General features: G+C 39.5%; 1 protein-coding gene across 2 annotated transcripts in view; it reads left to right on the top strand.

Annotated features, from left to right (window-relative positions):
* Nucleotides 1-17,609, top strand: part of LOC306856302 (teneurin-2-like) — a gene marked incomplete at its 5' end in the record, with an annotated part of 227,828 nt that overhangs the window by 170,407 nt on the left and 39,812 nt on the right. For both annotated transcript variants that reach the window (XM_079395482.1, XM_079395481.1), the window contains 2 exons: nucleotides 11,544-11,666; nucleotides 15,707-15,912. In XM_079395482.1, coding sequence (XP_079251608.1) covers nucleotides 11,544-11,666; nucleotides 15,707-15,912 — 329 coding nt within the window. The remainder of the gene's footprint in view (nucleotides 1-11,543; nucleotides 11,667-15,706; nucleotides 15,913-17,609) is intronic.

The raw sequence follows: 17,609 nt of genomic DNA, 5'->3' as shown, positions 1-17,609 counted from the left end.
AGTAATAAAATTATAGAAATGGTTTCGGGGGTGCAAAAACTAAGGAAAATGTATTTGCATTCATACCACCTGCGAATATACCCCTCCAATTAAACAAGCCCAACTTTTAGTTACGTTTTCTGTTGGACTGTTATTTATTCATAACCCAGTCGAAGTGAACATTTACATTTTTTAATATTAGTTTTAATATGTTTAATATTATTACCACAAATAAAAACTGTCTTTCTTTAAAACCCTAACAAAACACTTGTAAAATAATAAACATCATCATACATTTTGATATACACTTATTAGTGGGTGCTTTTTTGAAGCACTCACTATTGTTATTCGTCATACTTATTAGTGGGTGCTTTTTTGAAGCACTCACTATTGTTATTCGTCATACTTATTAGTGGGTGCTTTTTTGAAGCACTCACTATTGTTATTCGTCATACTTATTATTATTATTTTCTTCTTTATTCCGCCGTTATTTCGGCGCGCTACTCCTCCCGCAGCTTTTGTCACAGACCCACGAATGAGGCGTCAAATCGTGCGGATTAATCGGGAATGGTGTGCTATGACTTTTATAAGCGATCGGGGGTACGGTATTTGCCCCAGGGGCAAAAAAGCGGCCCAAAAATCGCATTGACTTAACATTGCGACAAACTTTGACGAATCATAGCTCAGAGCGAGGATTTCGCAGAAACTTGTGATTTGCCACATTTGAAGAGGCTGGGAGGCTCTGTAAGAACATACCTCACAATGGGGTAAAAGTTTTACCCCTGGGGCAGAAGAGGCCCCCAAAGTTGCCCCATTGACTTACTATGGAGCAGGACGGCCCATGAAATGCATGCGTTTAACCTACTATGGTAAATTGCATAGGGATTTTGTATTGAACATAGCTCTGGATCACAGTGTCATAGAGACAAGGGGGCGGGCTCATTTTACTCAGACGACCAATCAATCTCTCAGGATCATTGTGAAGCTATCAAGCCACGCCCTAGCAACCATTTAGACCACCGTAGCAACAAGTTCCATAAACATTCATTGAAAGAGATCAAAGGGATATCTCCGGACTGAATTGTCATTGAAACACGAGGGTGGTCTCATTTGACTCGGGGCAGCAAACAGCCAATCATGAATCACCTCAACACTTCCTAGCCCCTCCCTAGCAACCATTTTCGAGCACCTTAACAACCAAAATCCAAAGAGGGATATCTTCCATTCTGAATGTCGCAGAGACATGGGAGTTGGTTTATATCATTCATAGTGACAAGAAGCCTTTGCAGTTTCATCATTGGCAGCTCCTAGCCCCTCCCTAGCAACCATTGTCGAGCACCTTAGCAACCAAAATCCAAAGAGGGATATCTTCCATTCTGAATGTCACAGAGGCATGGGAGTTGGTTTATATCATTCATAGTGACAAGAAGCCTTTGCAGTTTCATCATTGGCAGCTCCAAGCAACTACATAGCAACCAAACAGAGGACCTTAGCAACCAAAATCCAAAGAGGTATATCTTTCATTCTGAATGTCACAGAGGCATGGGGGTTGGTTTATATCATTCATAGTGACAAGAAGCCTTTGCAGTTTCATCATGCAACTCCATAGCAACCAAACAGAGTACCCTAGCAACCAAAATCCAAAGAGGGATATCTTCCATTCTGAATGTCACAGAGGCATGGGAGTTGGTTTATATCATTCATAGTGACAAGAAGCCTTTGCAGTTTCATCATGCAACTCCATAGCAACCAAACAGAGTACCTTAGCAACCAAAATCCAAATAGGGATATCTTCCATTCGGAATGTCACAGAGGCACGGGAGTTGGTTTATATCATTCATAGTGACAAGAAGCCTTTGCAGTTTCATCATGCAACTCCATAGCAACCAAACAGAGTACCTTAGCAACTAAAATCCAAAGAGGGATATCTTCCATTCTGAATGTCGCAGAGGCATGGGAGTTGGTTTATATCATTCATAGTGACAAGAAGCCTTTGGAGTTTCATGTTTGGCAGCTGCCAAGCCACTCCCTAGCAACCAAACAGAGTACCCTAGCAACCGAGTGGCGAGTTTTGCCACGCCAAGCACCCACTCACATTTTCTTCAGGAAATGTACATTCTAGTTATTATTATTATTGAATATAGTTTACTAGTTTAGTTGAATACAAAGTTTATTGTTTATTTTATATAATATTTATATTGGTTTCTTTGTTTTACTTTCATGCCACATTTCTTTGGTTGAGTCCCAGACTTTTTTATTCTTTTTGCAAACAAACCACTCGTGTGTTGATTTCATAAAAAAGAGACTATGAGCTCCATATATGTTTGTAGTGTGTTGTACACAACAAATGGACAAAATGCCGTCTTTTCTCTTTAAAGCACACAGTGCATGCAGGCTATAGAATTATGTTTCATTAAACTGCACTAGCCTGGAGTGTGACTTTGATTGTATTTTGATTAATTGTGCAGGCCTTGTGCAGACATTAAACAAGCCTTCTGTAACATCAGGTGAAGATTGCTGTGAAGTGAGGATGAGTTGCATCACGTTGATTGAGGTACAACTGTGTGTGTGTGTGTGTGTGTGTGTGTGTGTGTGTGTGTGTGTGCACGTGAGCTCCACGGGGACACACTTGCATGACTGTTTTCATTCACACAGCTCATTCAGGTAGCAACTGTTCCCGGACAAACAGTGGCGGAGCTAGAGTTTTATACATGGGGTGGTCAAAGCTAATTCAGGGGGTCCATGGACCATGACAGAAAATCAATGTATATATGACTCAAAGCTTAAAAAAAATTATTTCAGATAAATGCTAATCTTTTGATCTGTGTATTCATTAAAAGCATCCTGAAAAAAAATCTGCGGTTGAAACACTCATTGAGTGATTACATGAGACACTATACATTCAGTAAGTTATAGTGTATCTTTCAACATGGATCGGATGTTCATTCAATGTTTACTTCATGCTAATAAGAATGCACTCCTGCTTCACTTGAACTTAAAAAGTGGGAGCGCCCATGATCCGTCACGCCAGCCACTACACAGCCCCAAAACTGTTTTTTATTGTTTGAAATTCCTAATAAAACTAACAGAATTTGAATTCTGAGACTTTGTTTCATGTTATTATAAGTGACCTGTTCTGTCGTGTCCGTCAGCTCGTTGTCTATGTCCTCTCTGCTCTGCGATGTTTTTCACTCCGTAAATAAACTTGTGGCGCAAGAGCGAGTGCGTGAGAGGCTGAAGCGCGAGGCAGAACATCAAACGCGTCACACCCTTGAGTTCGAGGCTAAAACAAATGCTTATTTCAGTACGATTAAACAAAGAAAATGAAATCATAGCATATTCATTTTTGGGGTGGCTCCCAGGGTGGTCGATCCGATGTCCAGTGCCACCCTGGACACCCTTCTGGCTCCATCCCTGCAGACAAAGAGAGGGAACGATGAAGCTCTGGGGGTTATTACCCTCTGGTGAGCTTTCCTCTCACTGGGTCGGCAGACTATCTCACTGTCTTCTGGTCCTCCCAGCCATTGTAGCTTGACTTCAAAGCGGTTTCTGATTGTGCAATTTATTTGATTTTTGCTGGACTGGTGCCCATAGGGAGCAGCCTGTTTCATCCATACATATCCCTTGTGGGTATATAAATGCTACACAAGGCCTAATAAATAATGGAATAGTGGGCAAATATCAGTAGTTTCTGATATGAAGCGTTTTGGCAGTGAGCCGCGTTCCAAAGGGTGGCAACACAGTAGCTATGTAACTGGGTTTGCTGGCTGTGCAAATTGGACAAGTGTTTTTGACTTTCTGAACCATTGGTGGACCACAAATCCTGGCGTCTCCCAAAACCATTATATGAGGCCCCACCCACAAATTGTGACATCATGCACAAGGGTTTGGGGGTGGGACAGTACTGCTGATAAAGACAGACAGTTATGGTCTTCAGGTGCAATATAGAATTTGTTTGTTCGTTCGTTTTGCTTGTTCTTTTTGCACAGCAATAGTGCCTTCCTGAGTATATATTTTCTTCAGTTACTTTTCAGATGTCCTGCACATTCGTCATCATCAAGGTTAAAAAAGAAAAAAGCATGTACTGTCAACTTTGATAATTCAGGGACACTGTTTTTTTAACCCTGAAGAGCAAAGTGAAAAAGATTTTTAGAATTTTTAAGTCTTTTTCCTATTTTTTGTTATTACACAATGCAAAAAAAGAAAAGAAAAGTGAAATGAAATGAAATGAAATGAAATATGAAGTCACATTGTAGTATTGTAAAAGAAAAGTCACCTTTTTGTTATATTTGACAGTTGAGAGAGACGGCCGCTTTCCCGCGAGTGGGCGTGGTTTCAGCACCGACAGCGGACACGCCCCCAGCGTTTGAGAGCAGAGAGTCCTGCTTATTTTTCAAAGATTTTGATAAATTATTTTAGTTACTTGGCGGGTTTTTTATCATTAAAATTTGGCTGGGTGGTTAATAACACATTTTTCTGTTGTGTGACAAACTCAGAACACATATTTTAATATCACTTTGCACTGACTTTAACGTGTAATTTTCGGACTCAGTATGCAATGAGCTTAAGACAGGTGACGGACATGTGCTCCATCATGTTAATTAGCATGTGTCTTCTTGTGCACCTGACCAATAATTACCATTCAAGCACATCTCCCTTGATTTGTCTGTGCAACCACAGCCATTTGATGTGACTTCGATGCAGAGCAAAATCACAATGCAGTAATGCACTCCAACAGACTTTCGCGCATGTCGTCAAGCCTCCAGAGACTTTCCGCAGAGCACCTCAGCATCACGACGGCCACGTATAGCTGTTTCATAAAGCTGACAGCACTATCTGTTTAGTGTCGTCCTCAATTTCCAAGCATCTCTCATGCTGTCAGAGGTGAATCAGCTCTCTTCTGCAGTCATTCTGCAAGCGTGAGCGCACAAAAGAGATCAGCTGACTTACTCGTGGCTTGATGTTCAGGGCCGTGCCTGAGGTCAGAGCTTCTCATGGATCACATCAGCAGCACCTTTATACACTGTACACGTCAGATCTCTGAGAGGCCCGTTATGGACTGCCAGTGGTTTAAAACGCCACACACATCGTGTAAAAGCAGTTCTGGGTTAGGATGATAAAATATGTGTTCTTTGGTAAAGAGTACAATAATGTAAGGATATCAGTCTTTCTGCAGGATCGTTAGTGCAGAGTACCAACTCTGACTGACCAATCTCAAAATGATTATCAATTAATCAATAAAAAATGAAAAAAAAAAACTGAGTAACAGTGGATATTAACCAAAAATAATAGCAAGCTTATCATATCAGTTTTTGGTGCATCCCTAATGTAAAACCAGTTGGTTATTTCATTAAAATGAATGCAAAGATAATCCATATTCATATTAAAGTATCAGTGCATTAGACCTTCTAGTGCAGGGGTGGGCAAACTTTTTGACACGAGGGCCACATCAAATTTTCCACATTAAGTGAGGGACCGCAAAATATCTTTATGACAAATTAAGCTTTTTTTTTTTTTATTCTAAATTGACACTCACTGTAATGTATACTTGTACATACATGGCAGTTCTTTTCTTGTACCATCTGTACCTATTTTTATGAGCACTTTATGACACACAGTTAAGTTGCATTGGTGTACAAGTCTATGTATAAGACACATTTTATCATTTCATTCAGAAATAATGTAAAATAAACGAAACGTTTACAAACATTAGAAAATGTTTTTATATTCCCTACACTCCACAAACAATCCTGTAAATTTAGCAGTGTTCAGAATAGAAAAAAGAACGAAAACATAAGTAAAAAACAAACACAAATTATAGTGGCATTCACTATAAACATATATTATAATCGCCTAGCCTTAAATATTTAAAGCGAAACTGAAACTAGCGGCATGGTTGCTGGAAAATGCACAATTTAAACTCGCTTGCCTTTTCTCATTCATCAACAATCCTGATGTGCGCGCTTTGCGCTTGACCTTGATTAGCTACTTTATATAAGTCATCATGGAAATTACAGCACGTTTCAGATAAAAAACGCGATTTGTAATCCAGAAAAAACTGTACTATATCCATTTTCATAAAAATGTGTGTGGGAAACAGAAGAAGAAATCATATCTTTGCAAGATAAAATGACAAATTATTTCCATGTTTTCCCCATAAAATTACAGTAGGCTACCCGTGAGCAGGAGGATAACTTAAATGCTTAAGTCTTTTAAGCATTTTTAAAACAGTTCCAATACAAGGCATTTTTCAAAACAAATGAACACTTTCACATTTTTAAACACATATTTACTATTGTGCCGGTTTTGTAGTGTATATAGCTATTTTGACTTTGTATTTTGTATTCGCTGTGCGGCTTGAACGCGGCGTCCGTCAAAAATAGACTAGGCACCTATCTTTGGCGAAGCCGCGCGGAGAGCCGCTTCTGAAACGCGCCGCGGATTGACTGGAGTTGGCGCGATCAGCTCCGGTGGCCGCGTCGGAGCGGTGGGATGGTGTAAATCAGTGGTTATATACTGTACTACAGGCTACAGCGCCATCTATTACATTTTACTGATACTGCATATTGGAACAACTGAATCACTGGATGAAAACGCCCATAGTTTGCCCACCTCTGCAGATTCTTATAATTTTTTTTTACATCCCTAGCCATAGTTTGGACACCCCTGTTCTAGTGTAAACAGAGTTAGATGAAAGTCACGACTCTAACCCTAAACTGAACATGTGACGCATATAAGCATTAGGTCAAAAATGCATTACAGTTCTATTTTCAAAATGGATTTCTGAAGAAAGAGTTCCACATTTGCAGTGCTGCTGTCAGCACCAACTCAGCTGGTACAGCTCAGTGAACTAAGTTTTGCAGCTCATGTCAGTTATAGATTTCATTTTCTCAGTGTGCTTTTAAATCCGAGAAGAACTCCAGTTTGAAGACGCAGACTTACTCAGGCTAAACAGGGGAATACTTTTGTCATCTGTATCCCCGTCTGTTCTCTCACTCTTTCTCTTTCTTCCTGTTTCTCTCTCCATGCTTTAGGTAGGTAATATAATTCGTCACTTTGAAGAGGTGAAAGTTGTGGGGGAAGTTGTGGGGGGAAGTTGTGGCCTAATGGTTAGAGAGTCGGACTCGTAATCGAAAGGTTGCGGGTTCGAGTCCCCGGCCGGCAGGGATTGTAGGTGGGGGGAGTGAATGTACAGCGCTCTCTCCACCCTCAATACCACGACTGAGGTGCCCTTGAGCAAGGCACCGAACTTGAGCAAGGCACCGAACCCCCAATTGCTCCCCGGGCGCCGCAGCATGGCTGCCCACTGCTCCGGGTGTGTGTTCACGGTGTGTGTGTGTGTGTGTGTGTGCATTTGTTCACTACTCACTGCTGTGTGTGTGCACTTGGATGGGTTAAACGCAGAGCACCAATTTCGAGTATGGGTCACCATACTTGACAATACGTCACGACTTTACTTTACTTTTGAATTATGCATAGAGATTACATAAAGTGAGATGCAGCATCTCATGAATTTCACATCTAACACATTTCCTCTTAATAATTAATGCTTATTGCGTAGACCGAAAATGAGTTTGTTGAAGATCTCCCCCAGATTTGATTAGAAAAAAAGTGCAAACTGACACTAATGGTAATGCTAATGCTGCCAGACATGAGGCCAGTGTGCAGCCCTTACCTGACTCATAACCGTGCACATTCTTCCACAGAAGACCAAAAAGATATTTCCTGTGCTGTTAGAGTGTTATTCTCCAGACGGATGCTGAATGAACCTGCAGTATGTAAATTAATATTTTAATTATTTTAATTGTATTTATTTATTCTACAGTTACTTTGGTTACTGTTGTTACTGTTAATTGAATATCCTCTGTTGACAAATAGTTGCCTTGTTAACATGCTTGTAAACTTGTAAACATGCTGTTTAAATGGCTGAACATATTTAAATTCATGAGGTAGCGACATACAATTCATTGTAATATATTGTTTAATACCTTTGAAACTAATTGGGTCAGAGATTTGAAGAGGTTCGTCTGAACATAAATCCAGATTTTAATATTTGTTGTTTTCTCACTATGGTGAAAATAATTTGCGATTCATCCTCCACTTTGTATTGAAACCATGCTTTAATCTCATTATGTTGACCATATTTGCTCCACTAGAAGAAAACCTGATGCTAAAATGCTCTTCAGTGATATTTAAAGGTTGAGTGTTTTTTTTTCTTTTGTGATTGAATTCAAGAAGGTTTAATAAATGTGAAGAAAGCAATCCATTAGCCTTTAATTTCATTTCAATGGCTGTTGCTCACCTGTACTTGCTGCCCTGTAAGTATGCGACCTGGACAGTGGAATCTTGCTTAAAAGAACTCCAGAAGCATATTTTTGTGGCCGATCATCTGAGCCATGAATGCAACTCTATAAGGGGAAAAAATATACATCTGTTTCACATGGAAGTCACAAGGTAACGTTGTGAGATGTGAAGTCACATAGTTTGAGATATAAAGTCACATTGTAATATTGTGAGAGAAGTCACCTTTTATTTTATTTTATTTTATAAGTTTTAGTTACTTTCAATTACACTGAAAAAAAACACTCAGAAATTGCTAGTAAATTTCTAACAATAACAAAGAAATGGCAAGTAACACATTAAATTACATATTGAATTCCAATAATCTTTTTAGTTTTATTTTCAGATGGAAACTGTCTCTTTTGTTTCTTGCTGCTTAAACTGTCTAAAAAAGTTCACTTGTAAAACATCTAGAATAATACAAAAATATTATAAAATATTTTCCTTTATGTTGCAATTTCAGCTTTGAATTCAACCAACAGCATGCAGAGGAATAAAACATTATTTTAGAGAGTTTCTCCACAGCACTGCTTAGTGTGACAAGATGTCTCAGGTCATAACAGGCCACCTTTGTTAGCGATCGCTGTGATTAAATGGACGAAGAGAAAGCAGAAGGGATGGAGGACATGAGAAAGGTGAAAAGAACAACGAACAAGCGAGAGATAAGGCTGATTAGAGTATAGAGAGATAAGATGAGGAACAATGCGTGTGGGACAATTACTAAATGACATCAGAGCAGCTGACAGCCTGAAGTAGTCAGCTTTTTCTTTTGACCCCTCCACACGAGAGTGATAACGTGCCCTCATAGTTGGCATTGATTTTGCGTGGATGAGATTGAGGGAGGGATAGATGAACTAGGGGGCGTAGGTGAGGTGTTATGGTTGATTCTGCAAACGTCAGCGTTTTTCCTGAAAGATTTTATGTGTGTGTGTGTGTGTGTGTGTATGTGTGCTCATACAGTATGAGCAGTATGGCTGCACTTGTTTTCCCTTGAGGCATCTCATTCGTAATTTCCACAAGCACATTACAAAACTAACTTTCTTTGATCATTATCATATTTCTTAAACACGACTTGACATATTTGAATATTGCATATCGAGCAGTGGCGATTTCTTTAAGACTGCAAGGGAAGCTCAGCTTCCCTTATAATGTCAAAAAATTAATGGTCAAACATGTACTATTGTGTTAACATTTTATTGATTAAAAATGCGTTAGAACACGTTCATCTCGAAGACGAGTTCGTTCAGAATCAGCTACATATAGCAGCTGACTCGATTTCCTTCTCATATAGTCCCGTAGCATCAGTGTATTTGCCTGTTGAAGCCCAGCGTCCATTGACTTCTATGGAGCTGCTTTGAACAGTTTTTTTCAGTGCTTCAAAACTAGACGGTCATTGGATAAATGCTGCGATTATGTCCCGCCCCCGGACGCTCAGCGTCTCTGGGGGTGAATGGAGGAGTGGGCGGGACTGGACTCCGGGCTTCTGCGTGATGATTGGAGGGTTTGTCGAAAGACTGCATCTCCTTTTGATTGACAGCGATTGTGTCCTATAAGAAGTCGCTGATGCTGAAGCCATTCGAGCCAGTGTTGCCAATTTAGCGACTTTTCAGACCACCCTAGTGACTTTTCAGACCACCCTAGCGACCTCTTTCCCCAAAAGTGACTAGCGACAAATCTAGCGACTTCTTTGACAAACCTTAGCGAGTCTCTGTGATCGCTGGTACTGCCGCTACGGCGCGAGATCAGCGCGCACGCACCTCTTTCTCTGTTCAGTGAGCGGCTGAGAGGAGCAGCGCGTTCAGTTCAAATAGATATTATGTTGCTTCTCTAATTTTACATGCAAATATAGCCGAAATCACAGCACAGGAATTGTCTTAATGGTCACACTTGTCTTATCTTGTGTGTATTATTTGATTTCATCAGACGACGGCTCGATTATAAATTAGGATTTTTGTGCAGACTAACTTCTTGGGAGGGAGAGCTGGTTATGTATTCTTAAAGGGCTGCGTTTCAGTCACTATTTCATATTTATCCCGTTGACTGACAACATAAACAGTAAAATATATAAAGGAGAACAGTTTTATTGAGAATTTGGCTGCATTAAAATACAGTATGAGCACAGAGAGACAAACAATGTAAAAGGAAATATGACGCGATGACGTAATTAATATGCTAATTAGTGCATGACGTCATCTGGCGACATTTAGCGACTTTTCAAACTGGCTTTAGCTACTTTCCATCGAAAGAAGTTGGCAACACTTATTCGAGCTCAGTCCCATAGTGGACTTTGCAAGTGCAGTCAAAAGACAAACTGCTGCAACCTATTTCTTGATATTTGCTTGGCGAAAATGCTGGCCAATTTTCATTATACGTTTCACACAATTATACACCACATTCCTTGTTTCAGTTTAACCCAATTCCCACATTTCCTCCGTCGAGTTTAATGTTTTTTTAGATTGTTTGTTCATTCATTCATTCATACATTAGGCCAGGCGGTGAACTAGCCAGCTAGCAAACTGCACACGATGGCAGAATTTACGTATAAATAAATGGACAATTTTTATGATGTAGGCCGAAAATGAGCTTCCCCTCTTTGAAAGACCAGCAGCCGCCACTGATATCGAGTGATCTTCATTGGCGCTAATCAGTCTCTGCAAAGTCTTGGAAGCACTGAAGCACTGATTATAGTACATATGGGGTGCGGAGAAAAGTGGGCGGCTAGCCAAAATTTCCTCTGGTGCACACACACAAAAAGAAAGAAAGTGTTGAGAATATTTGGCATCTGTTACCAACTTTAAACTGCCTTCAGTTTAATTTTTTCCAAGACAATTTTCTTGTCCTCTCACGCCTTGCTCTGCAATATCAAGATAAGTGTCACTTCTTTTCTGACACCGTATTGTGTTGCTTTATGTGCCACCAGCTTCTGGTGACATATTCATATCTATGGCAAGTTTAGTATTCCTGTAGCAGTTTGGATTAAACTTGGTCCAACTAAACCTGTCTGGGCACGGAGCCCAAACAAAGCACAGACTGTAGTCAAAGTGTCATTGGCTATAATGAGTGTATTTGTATGCTGAAGTCTCCTCTGTCAGCGAGAGTTATCGTTGTATGGGTGTCGCAGGCTCTCGGCTGTCAGGACGTGTCATCCATGTATACATAAAGTGGTTGGGAGGTGTAATGTAGTGTCATGTTCTATATTTTAATTCTCTCTTTCTCTCTCACAGCTCTTAATCTGCTTGGCTTGAATTGGCAACTGAAACCTACTGAAGGGCATCTAGTGAACACTGGCCTCAGCATGAGTATTCCTGGCATTGGTGACGTGGCAACAGTGCCCTCCGGAGGCAGAGGTAAAAGCGAAAGACTTGTGCCAAAACCCTGAAATGTGATCAATTACATCTAGACTATTTTCGTTCAACTACATCCCACCCTACATTTCTGTAGGTGAAATATTTTTTCACTCTTTGAAAAAAAAAAGATTGTAGTAATAACCTATCAATAACTATGTAATAACTTGTATGATAACATCATAGCCTATGTTCACTTAGTCCAACCTATTTTTTTTCTCCCAGAATATTTTATTTTACTCAGAAATATATTAAATGCGTTGTGATTGCAGATTTTTATTGTCTTCAGATCTTTTCTGTGGTTCTTCTGCAGTTCTGCATGAGAAAGTAATGCTAATGCATTTATTTGAAATGATGACTAGATTTATTCATTGTTGGCTTGTTATAACACATGTTAGTCTCTGTCAGCCTGAGGCTTTGTAAGAATCATCTGAGCCCAACCAGTGGTTGTCCTGTACTGTATATTGAGAGAGTATATTAGTGTAAAATCACAGTCTAGTGTGTCTTTTTCTAACGACAGCCTTTGATAAACTGGGTTATTTAAATTATACGTTTTGGATCTCAGTGGATTTCAGTTAATGGTTCAAAGCTCTGGCTAACTCTCAGTGGCTCCGGCACAAAATAATCTCCCCGTTTGTTGTGCGTTCACCTCAAATGATTTATCATTATCAGTGTCAAAACGTTCAGATGATAACGACTGCCTCTGACCTTTAGAGAGTGCCGGTATTGATGTTCTTCACACAGAGTACAGCTTCTTCTTGCTTTAGATGGGTCTAAAAGAGTGGGTCTTTATGAGAGAGAACACATACGTGCAAATCTAGGTTTAACTGTGGAGAATGTGTGTGCACAATACTATTTGTTTTGGGGTGTAATGGACAACATAGGCTCATTGGAAAAAAACGTGCATCCAAAACTTCAAAAACGTCCATATACATACAATTCACTGCAGTTTCAAATTCCTTGCATAATTTTATGTTATGAATACAAAACACATTTACCTAATACATTTTGGCATTTGCATCACCAGCTCTATATGTATGGCTTTTCTGATGTAGTAAACTTGCTTGGTAGCTCACCTGGTACGTGCTTATACGAGTCCAGTGAAATAGGAGTCACAATGCTGAATCAAACACGTGTAGAATCAAGCTAAAACATTTTTATCTCATGTTTGCTTTTGTTTGTAGGTTGGACAATATTTTCAAATGCGATTTCAAAAGCATTTCGTGCCACTGTTTGGACATTACATTTCCAAACTGCCGCAATATGTACAACGACCAGTAAACCAATAATAAAACGTTGCCACATTCACATTCATCTGTTTCAGATAAAACTGAACTTGCTTTTAGCATCACTCACTGGACATTTCACTTTGAAAATGTTGCAAAATGTGTAATATTACTTTGCAGAAATGTCACAAAAGGCATGTTTTTCCAGTGAGTCTGGGTTGGTAATGGAAGGACTCCTGTCTGATACTGGATTAACATAATGTGGGAGGAAGGACATCGTGTGCATAGGCTTTAGAGGGCATTTGCTCTCTCTATCTCTTTCTCTATTTTTCTGAAGTGTTTTTTCCCCTTCACTTTGATAGAGAGTTTCTGGAGAAGGGGTAACTGTCCTACAGACAGACATGCACATAGACACGTGTGTTGTAGTGTGCTGTCAGTGGGGTAGAAGAAATATGATTGTAGACTCACACCATTTGACTGTTGTTATTATGTGAATCTACAAGGCCCTTTCACGCGACTCATGTCAGGACTTCAGTGAACCTCTCACCACAAGCATCATATGTCTTTTTGACCTTGACATGAAAAGTGCTTCTGATATCATCACAGAAGTCCAATTCTATGTATATATATATAGCTTGACAATTAGAGCTATTGAAAGCAAGTAAGAGAACTAACATGTATTTAAGCTTGTGACTGAAAAAATACATTGCTGAAACCTTGAGGGATCTTTGATGCTACTAAGCCTTTGTGGTTGCTGTGAGGTGATTGATTCTTCACCAATGTTTTCTACATAAGGCAACATTTGCAGGCCATTTGACTTCTGTAATGTGACATACTTTTGAGTGAAACAAGACATTAAGCTAGAAAATATAGTGCAAAACTTCATTACATCCATTGGGAATCAATTGGATTGAGAAAAGTGGGCATTACATACCAGAATTAGTTTCATATGGACTTGTAATACAAATTGTGAAAAAAGTTATTTAACCCTCTGATGGATGCAATCCACTAAAAGTCAATTTAGTAATTCAGGATGAGATGTTACATGCGAACCAAACTGATTACATTTGTCCCTTATCCATATCATTTTATTTGGAATTCCTCTTTATATGGCTTTTATACAATAACCTACTGTACACCCCACATCGCTCTGGAATATCTCCCTCTATATATTTTATTCCAGAAGATTCAGACTTTATTAGTGTATTTGTTTATTTACATATTTATTTATTCCAATAGAATAAGATCTAAGGAACACTTTTAGTCTGGAATTATTCCGAATATTTGTTACTCAGATATCTCTATGGGGATTTCCATTTAACTCTACTGTGGCTATTTCTAAGACTCTTTAAAATTAAATATTTTACTGACTAATTTTAATTGAACAAATAGACCTAATTACGTGCTTATATTTTAATATAGCCATAGGGAGCAGTAGAGAAACAGAGGTTAGAAACACTATAAGCATAAAAGTGCGTATGTACCTAATCAACAATATTTTGGGGACAAATTTGTGCCCAGAAATGAGTTACATCTGACAACCCTGCTTCTGGGGAAATTCCCATAAAAATAAAATAAAATAAAATGTAAAAAAAAAAAGAGAGAAAAAAAGTTGTATTTAAAAACAAAAAAAGGTGATAGGAAAAGGGCATTCAACCTTTCTTAAGTCCTTCAAACTTTTAAGATATTGATAAATTGTCATTTTCTGTAGTGCTAGGTAACAATTTATGATGTTATTTTAGAAAATTATAAGAGTTATTGTAGGGTTATTGTACGCTTTATGTTGCAGGATCTGAGATGACTGACCTAGTCATATCTACACTAAACAAGAAAGTCCACATATATCAAGACTTAAGTGTGAGTGTTGAGAGCTTGAGGAGTGTGAACTTCAGCTCCAAAATACAAGACTCTTCTTATGCACCCTCTCTAGGGTAATTCCTGCTTCCCAATTTCTCTCTCTTTATCTATCTCACTTTTTCCATCTTTCACTCTTGCTCTCTCAGTGTGGTTTTCTCGTTCAGCGCAGAGGCGTCCATCCATGCTCCGTATTAATGAGGGAGGTTGGTGTGGACTCCCACTGGTTACCAGACCAGGCTGCTTTAACCGACCTGTCACTCAGACCTGACACTGCATGTGCGTGTGCGTGTTCTCCTGCAAAAAGAAGGCTTGATCCATGTAGGAAAAGAGCTTGCTCGCACTTGCTCAAGTAAATTCCTCTCTCTCCATAACTTATTTAAATGCAGCCAGAGATTTTAGCAAGCAGGGAAACAGATTGTCTCTGCTTATCAGGGCACATCAAACATCTAAAAAGCAGACTAGACTGACAGCTATTCAAACACCAAGCCCACTCGTGTTGCACTGGCCCTTCAGACTCAAAAGAATGTTTGTGTGTGTGTGTGTGTTGCTTCCGATACTATCAAGGCCCATTTACTGGGTTATTTTCTGATTGGAGTTGCTGCGATCTATCTGCGCTGTCAACACAGCAACAGTTTTCTCTCTAGAGGACAGACTTAGCAGGTGTATTGGGAAGGGAGGAGTGCGTGTGTGGCCAGTGCTGTCATGCAGAGGTATTATGATCTCAAGGGAGAAGACAGGGTTTGATTTAGGGTTGATGACTTTGGCAGCCCACACCGCACACTCATTAGCACAGAGCTGTGTCTCAGTGGAATAATATATGTTGATTTTTCTTTGTACACACTGCAAATATTTTCACACGAAGCGGAGGATATTACCCATTCTCTGCGTCTTTGAAAGACTTTCTTAGTGTTTTTTTCCCGGTCAAACAAATCTTGTTTCTTCTCTTGGCGTCCATCTCAGGGCCGTGGGTGTTGAAGAACAGCAGTATAAACAGCGGGGAGCTGGAGCTGGGTCAGCGTGTCAGTCAGGATGTTCCTCCAGGCGTCTTCTGGAGGTCTCTGCTTCACCTGCGTCAGCCACACTTCCTCAAGTTCAACATCTCCCTGGGCAAGGACGCGCTGTTTGGGGTCTACATGCGGAAAGGCCTGCCTCCTTCACATGCTCAGGTGAGCAAATTGCCTCATGTCTTGTTTCTTCTTTTAAAAGAGCCTGGTTCACTCATAATTACGGCTTGATTCTCTGGATTCTCCTGTTTTTAAATAGTAAAAAGCATGACATTTAATGACTTTCAGTTCTTGTTTTGTTTGGGTTAGTTCTCAAAAAACTGAAAATTCTGTCATCATTTACTCACCCTCATGCTGTTTCAAACCAATAAGGCTCGTTCTCATTTTAAAAATACAAATGAAATTATTTATAATGATATGTGAGAGATTTCTGTCTAATCTTTGAAAGCCCATTGCACAAAAAACATTCACAATTCTAAAAGTTAATAAAGACATATAGGCTTTTCACACTGTGCTTAACCCCGGGTTATCGTCGTTCTAAACACCGCTTTTAACCCCGTGTAAAGACACGTTTCACACCGGCAATTTGAAAGCGGTGTTAGCACCGCATTTTACCCGAGGCTATGAAACCCTGCTCCGGAGCAGGGTTAGCACCGCATTTGTGGTTAACTTTTTAATGCGGTGTTAACCACACCGCATTTGTGGTTAACACCGCATTAAAGGTTAACTTTTTGTTCAGTGTGAAACGGAGCGGTGTTTGCTTGTTGCTGCTGGACGCTTGGCAACAGACAGACAATCAGAAAATGAGCAGCGAAGCTCGTGTCACGTCAAGCGCGCATCGTGTAGCTCGCGTTCCCGTGGCGTCTGCCGTTGCTAAGCAACCATGACCCGCGCTCTTCATGAAGACGCATAAGTTTCAGCAAAGGATAAATGGATTTCCAGCACTAAATCGCTGTTCGTCCAATCAGTGACAGTGACACCACAAATATGCAAATAAGAACGTTAATCCGGGGTTTAGGAATGTACAGTGTGAAACGACTGTTAATGAATACCCAGGGTTAACAGTTAACCCCAGGTATAGTATGAGCAGTGTGAAACGTGATTACAGATAACCCAGGATTCCACTTATCCGGGGTTTAGGATGACCCAGGGTTAACTATTTCAAGTGTGAAAAGCCCTATACTGTATAAAAGCCTTTAAGAAATATTTAAGAATTGAGCAGTTTGATCCAAGTTTTCTGGAGAGATACAATCACTTAATATGATGATTTGGTAACACTTTATTTCAGGGTCACTTAACTTGCTTATTAGCATGCATATTACTAGAATATTAGCCATTTATTAGTAGTAATTAAGCATATATTAATGCCTTATTCCACATGACCTTATTCTACATCCATAATCCTACCCAATACCTAAACTTAACAACTACCTTACTAACTATTAATAAGCAGCAAATTAGGAATTTAATGAGGGAAAAGTCGTAGTTAATAGTGAATAAGTGTTCCCTATTCTAAAGTGTCACCGATGATTTAAGTTAGACTTTGATTCGCGTACTAATCAACACACATACATAGAGCTCATCAAATATGGTCAACAGTAGCTCAAACATACTAGTGCGTGAGAACAAACCTTCATAGATCTTGCGTATCAAGCATGTTTGAACTTCTATTTGCCATATTTGATGTGCTGTATGTATGTTTATAGATATGTATATGTTAATAATCTGCTCAATATATAAAGCAATGATGTCTCTTTAGATTAAGCCGTTCTATTCTAATGGATTGCTTTTATGATCTTGTTATAGACATTTGAATCGTGAAAGTTCTTGGACTGGACTTTCAATGGATGGACAGAAAT

The sequence above is a fragment of the Barbus barbus genome, assembly GCF_936440315.1.
Source record: "Barbus barbus genome assembly, chromosome: 36".
Classification (NCBI taxonomy): domain Eukaryota; kingdom Metazoa; phylum Chordata; class Actinopteri; order Cypriniformes; family Cyprinidae; genus Barbus; species Barbus barbus.
This window is presented reverse-complemented; position numbering and strand designations above follow the sequence as displayed.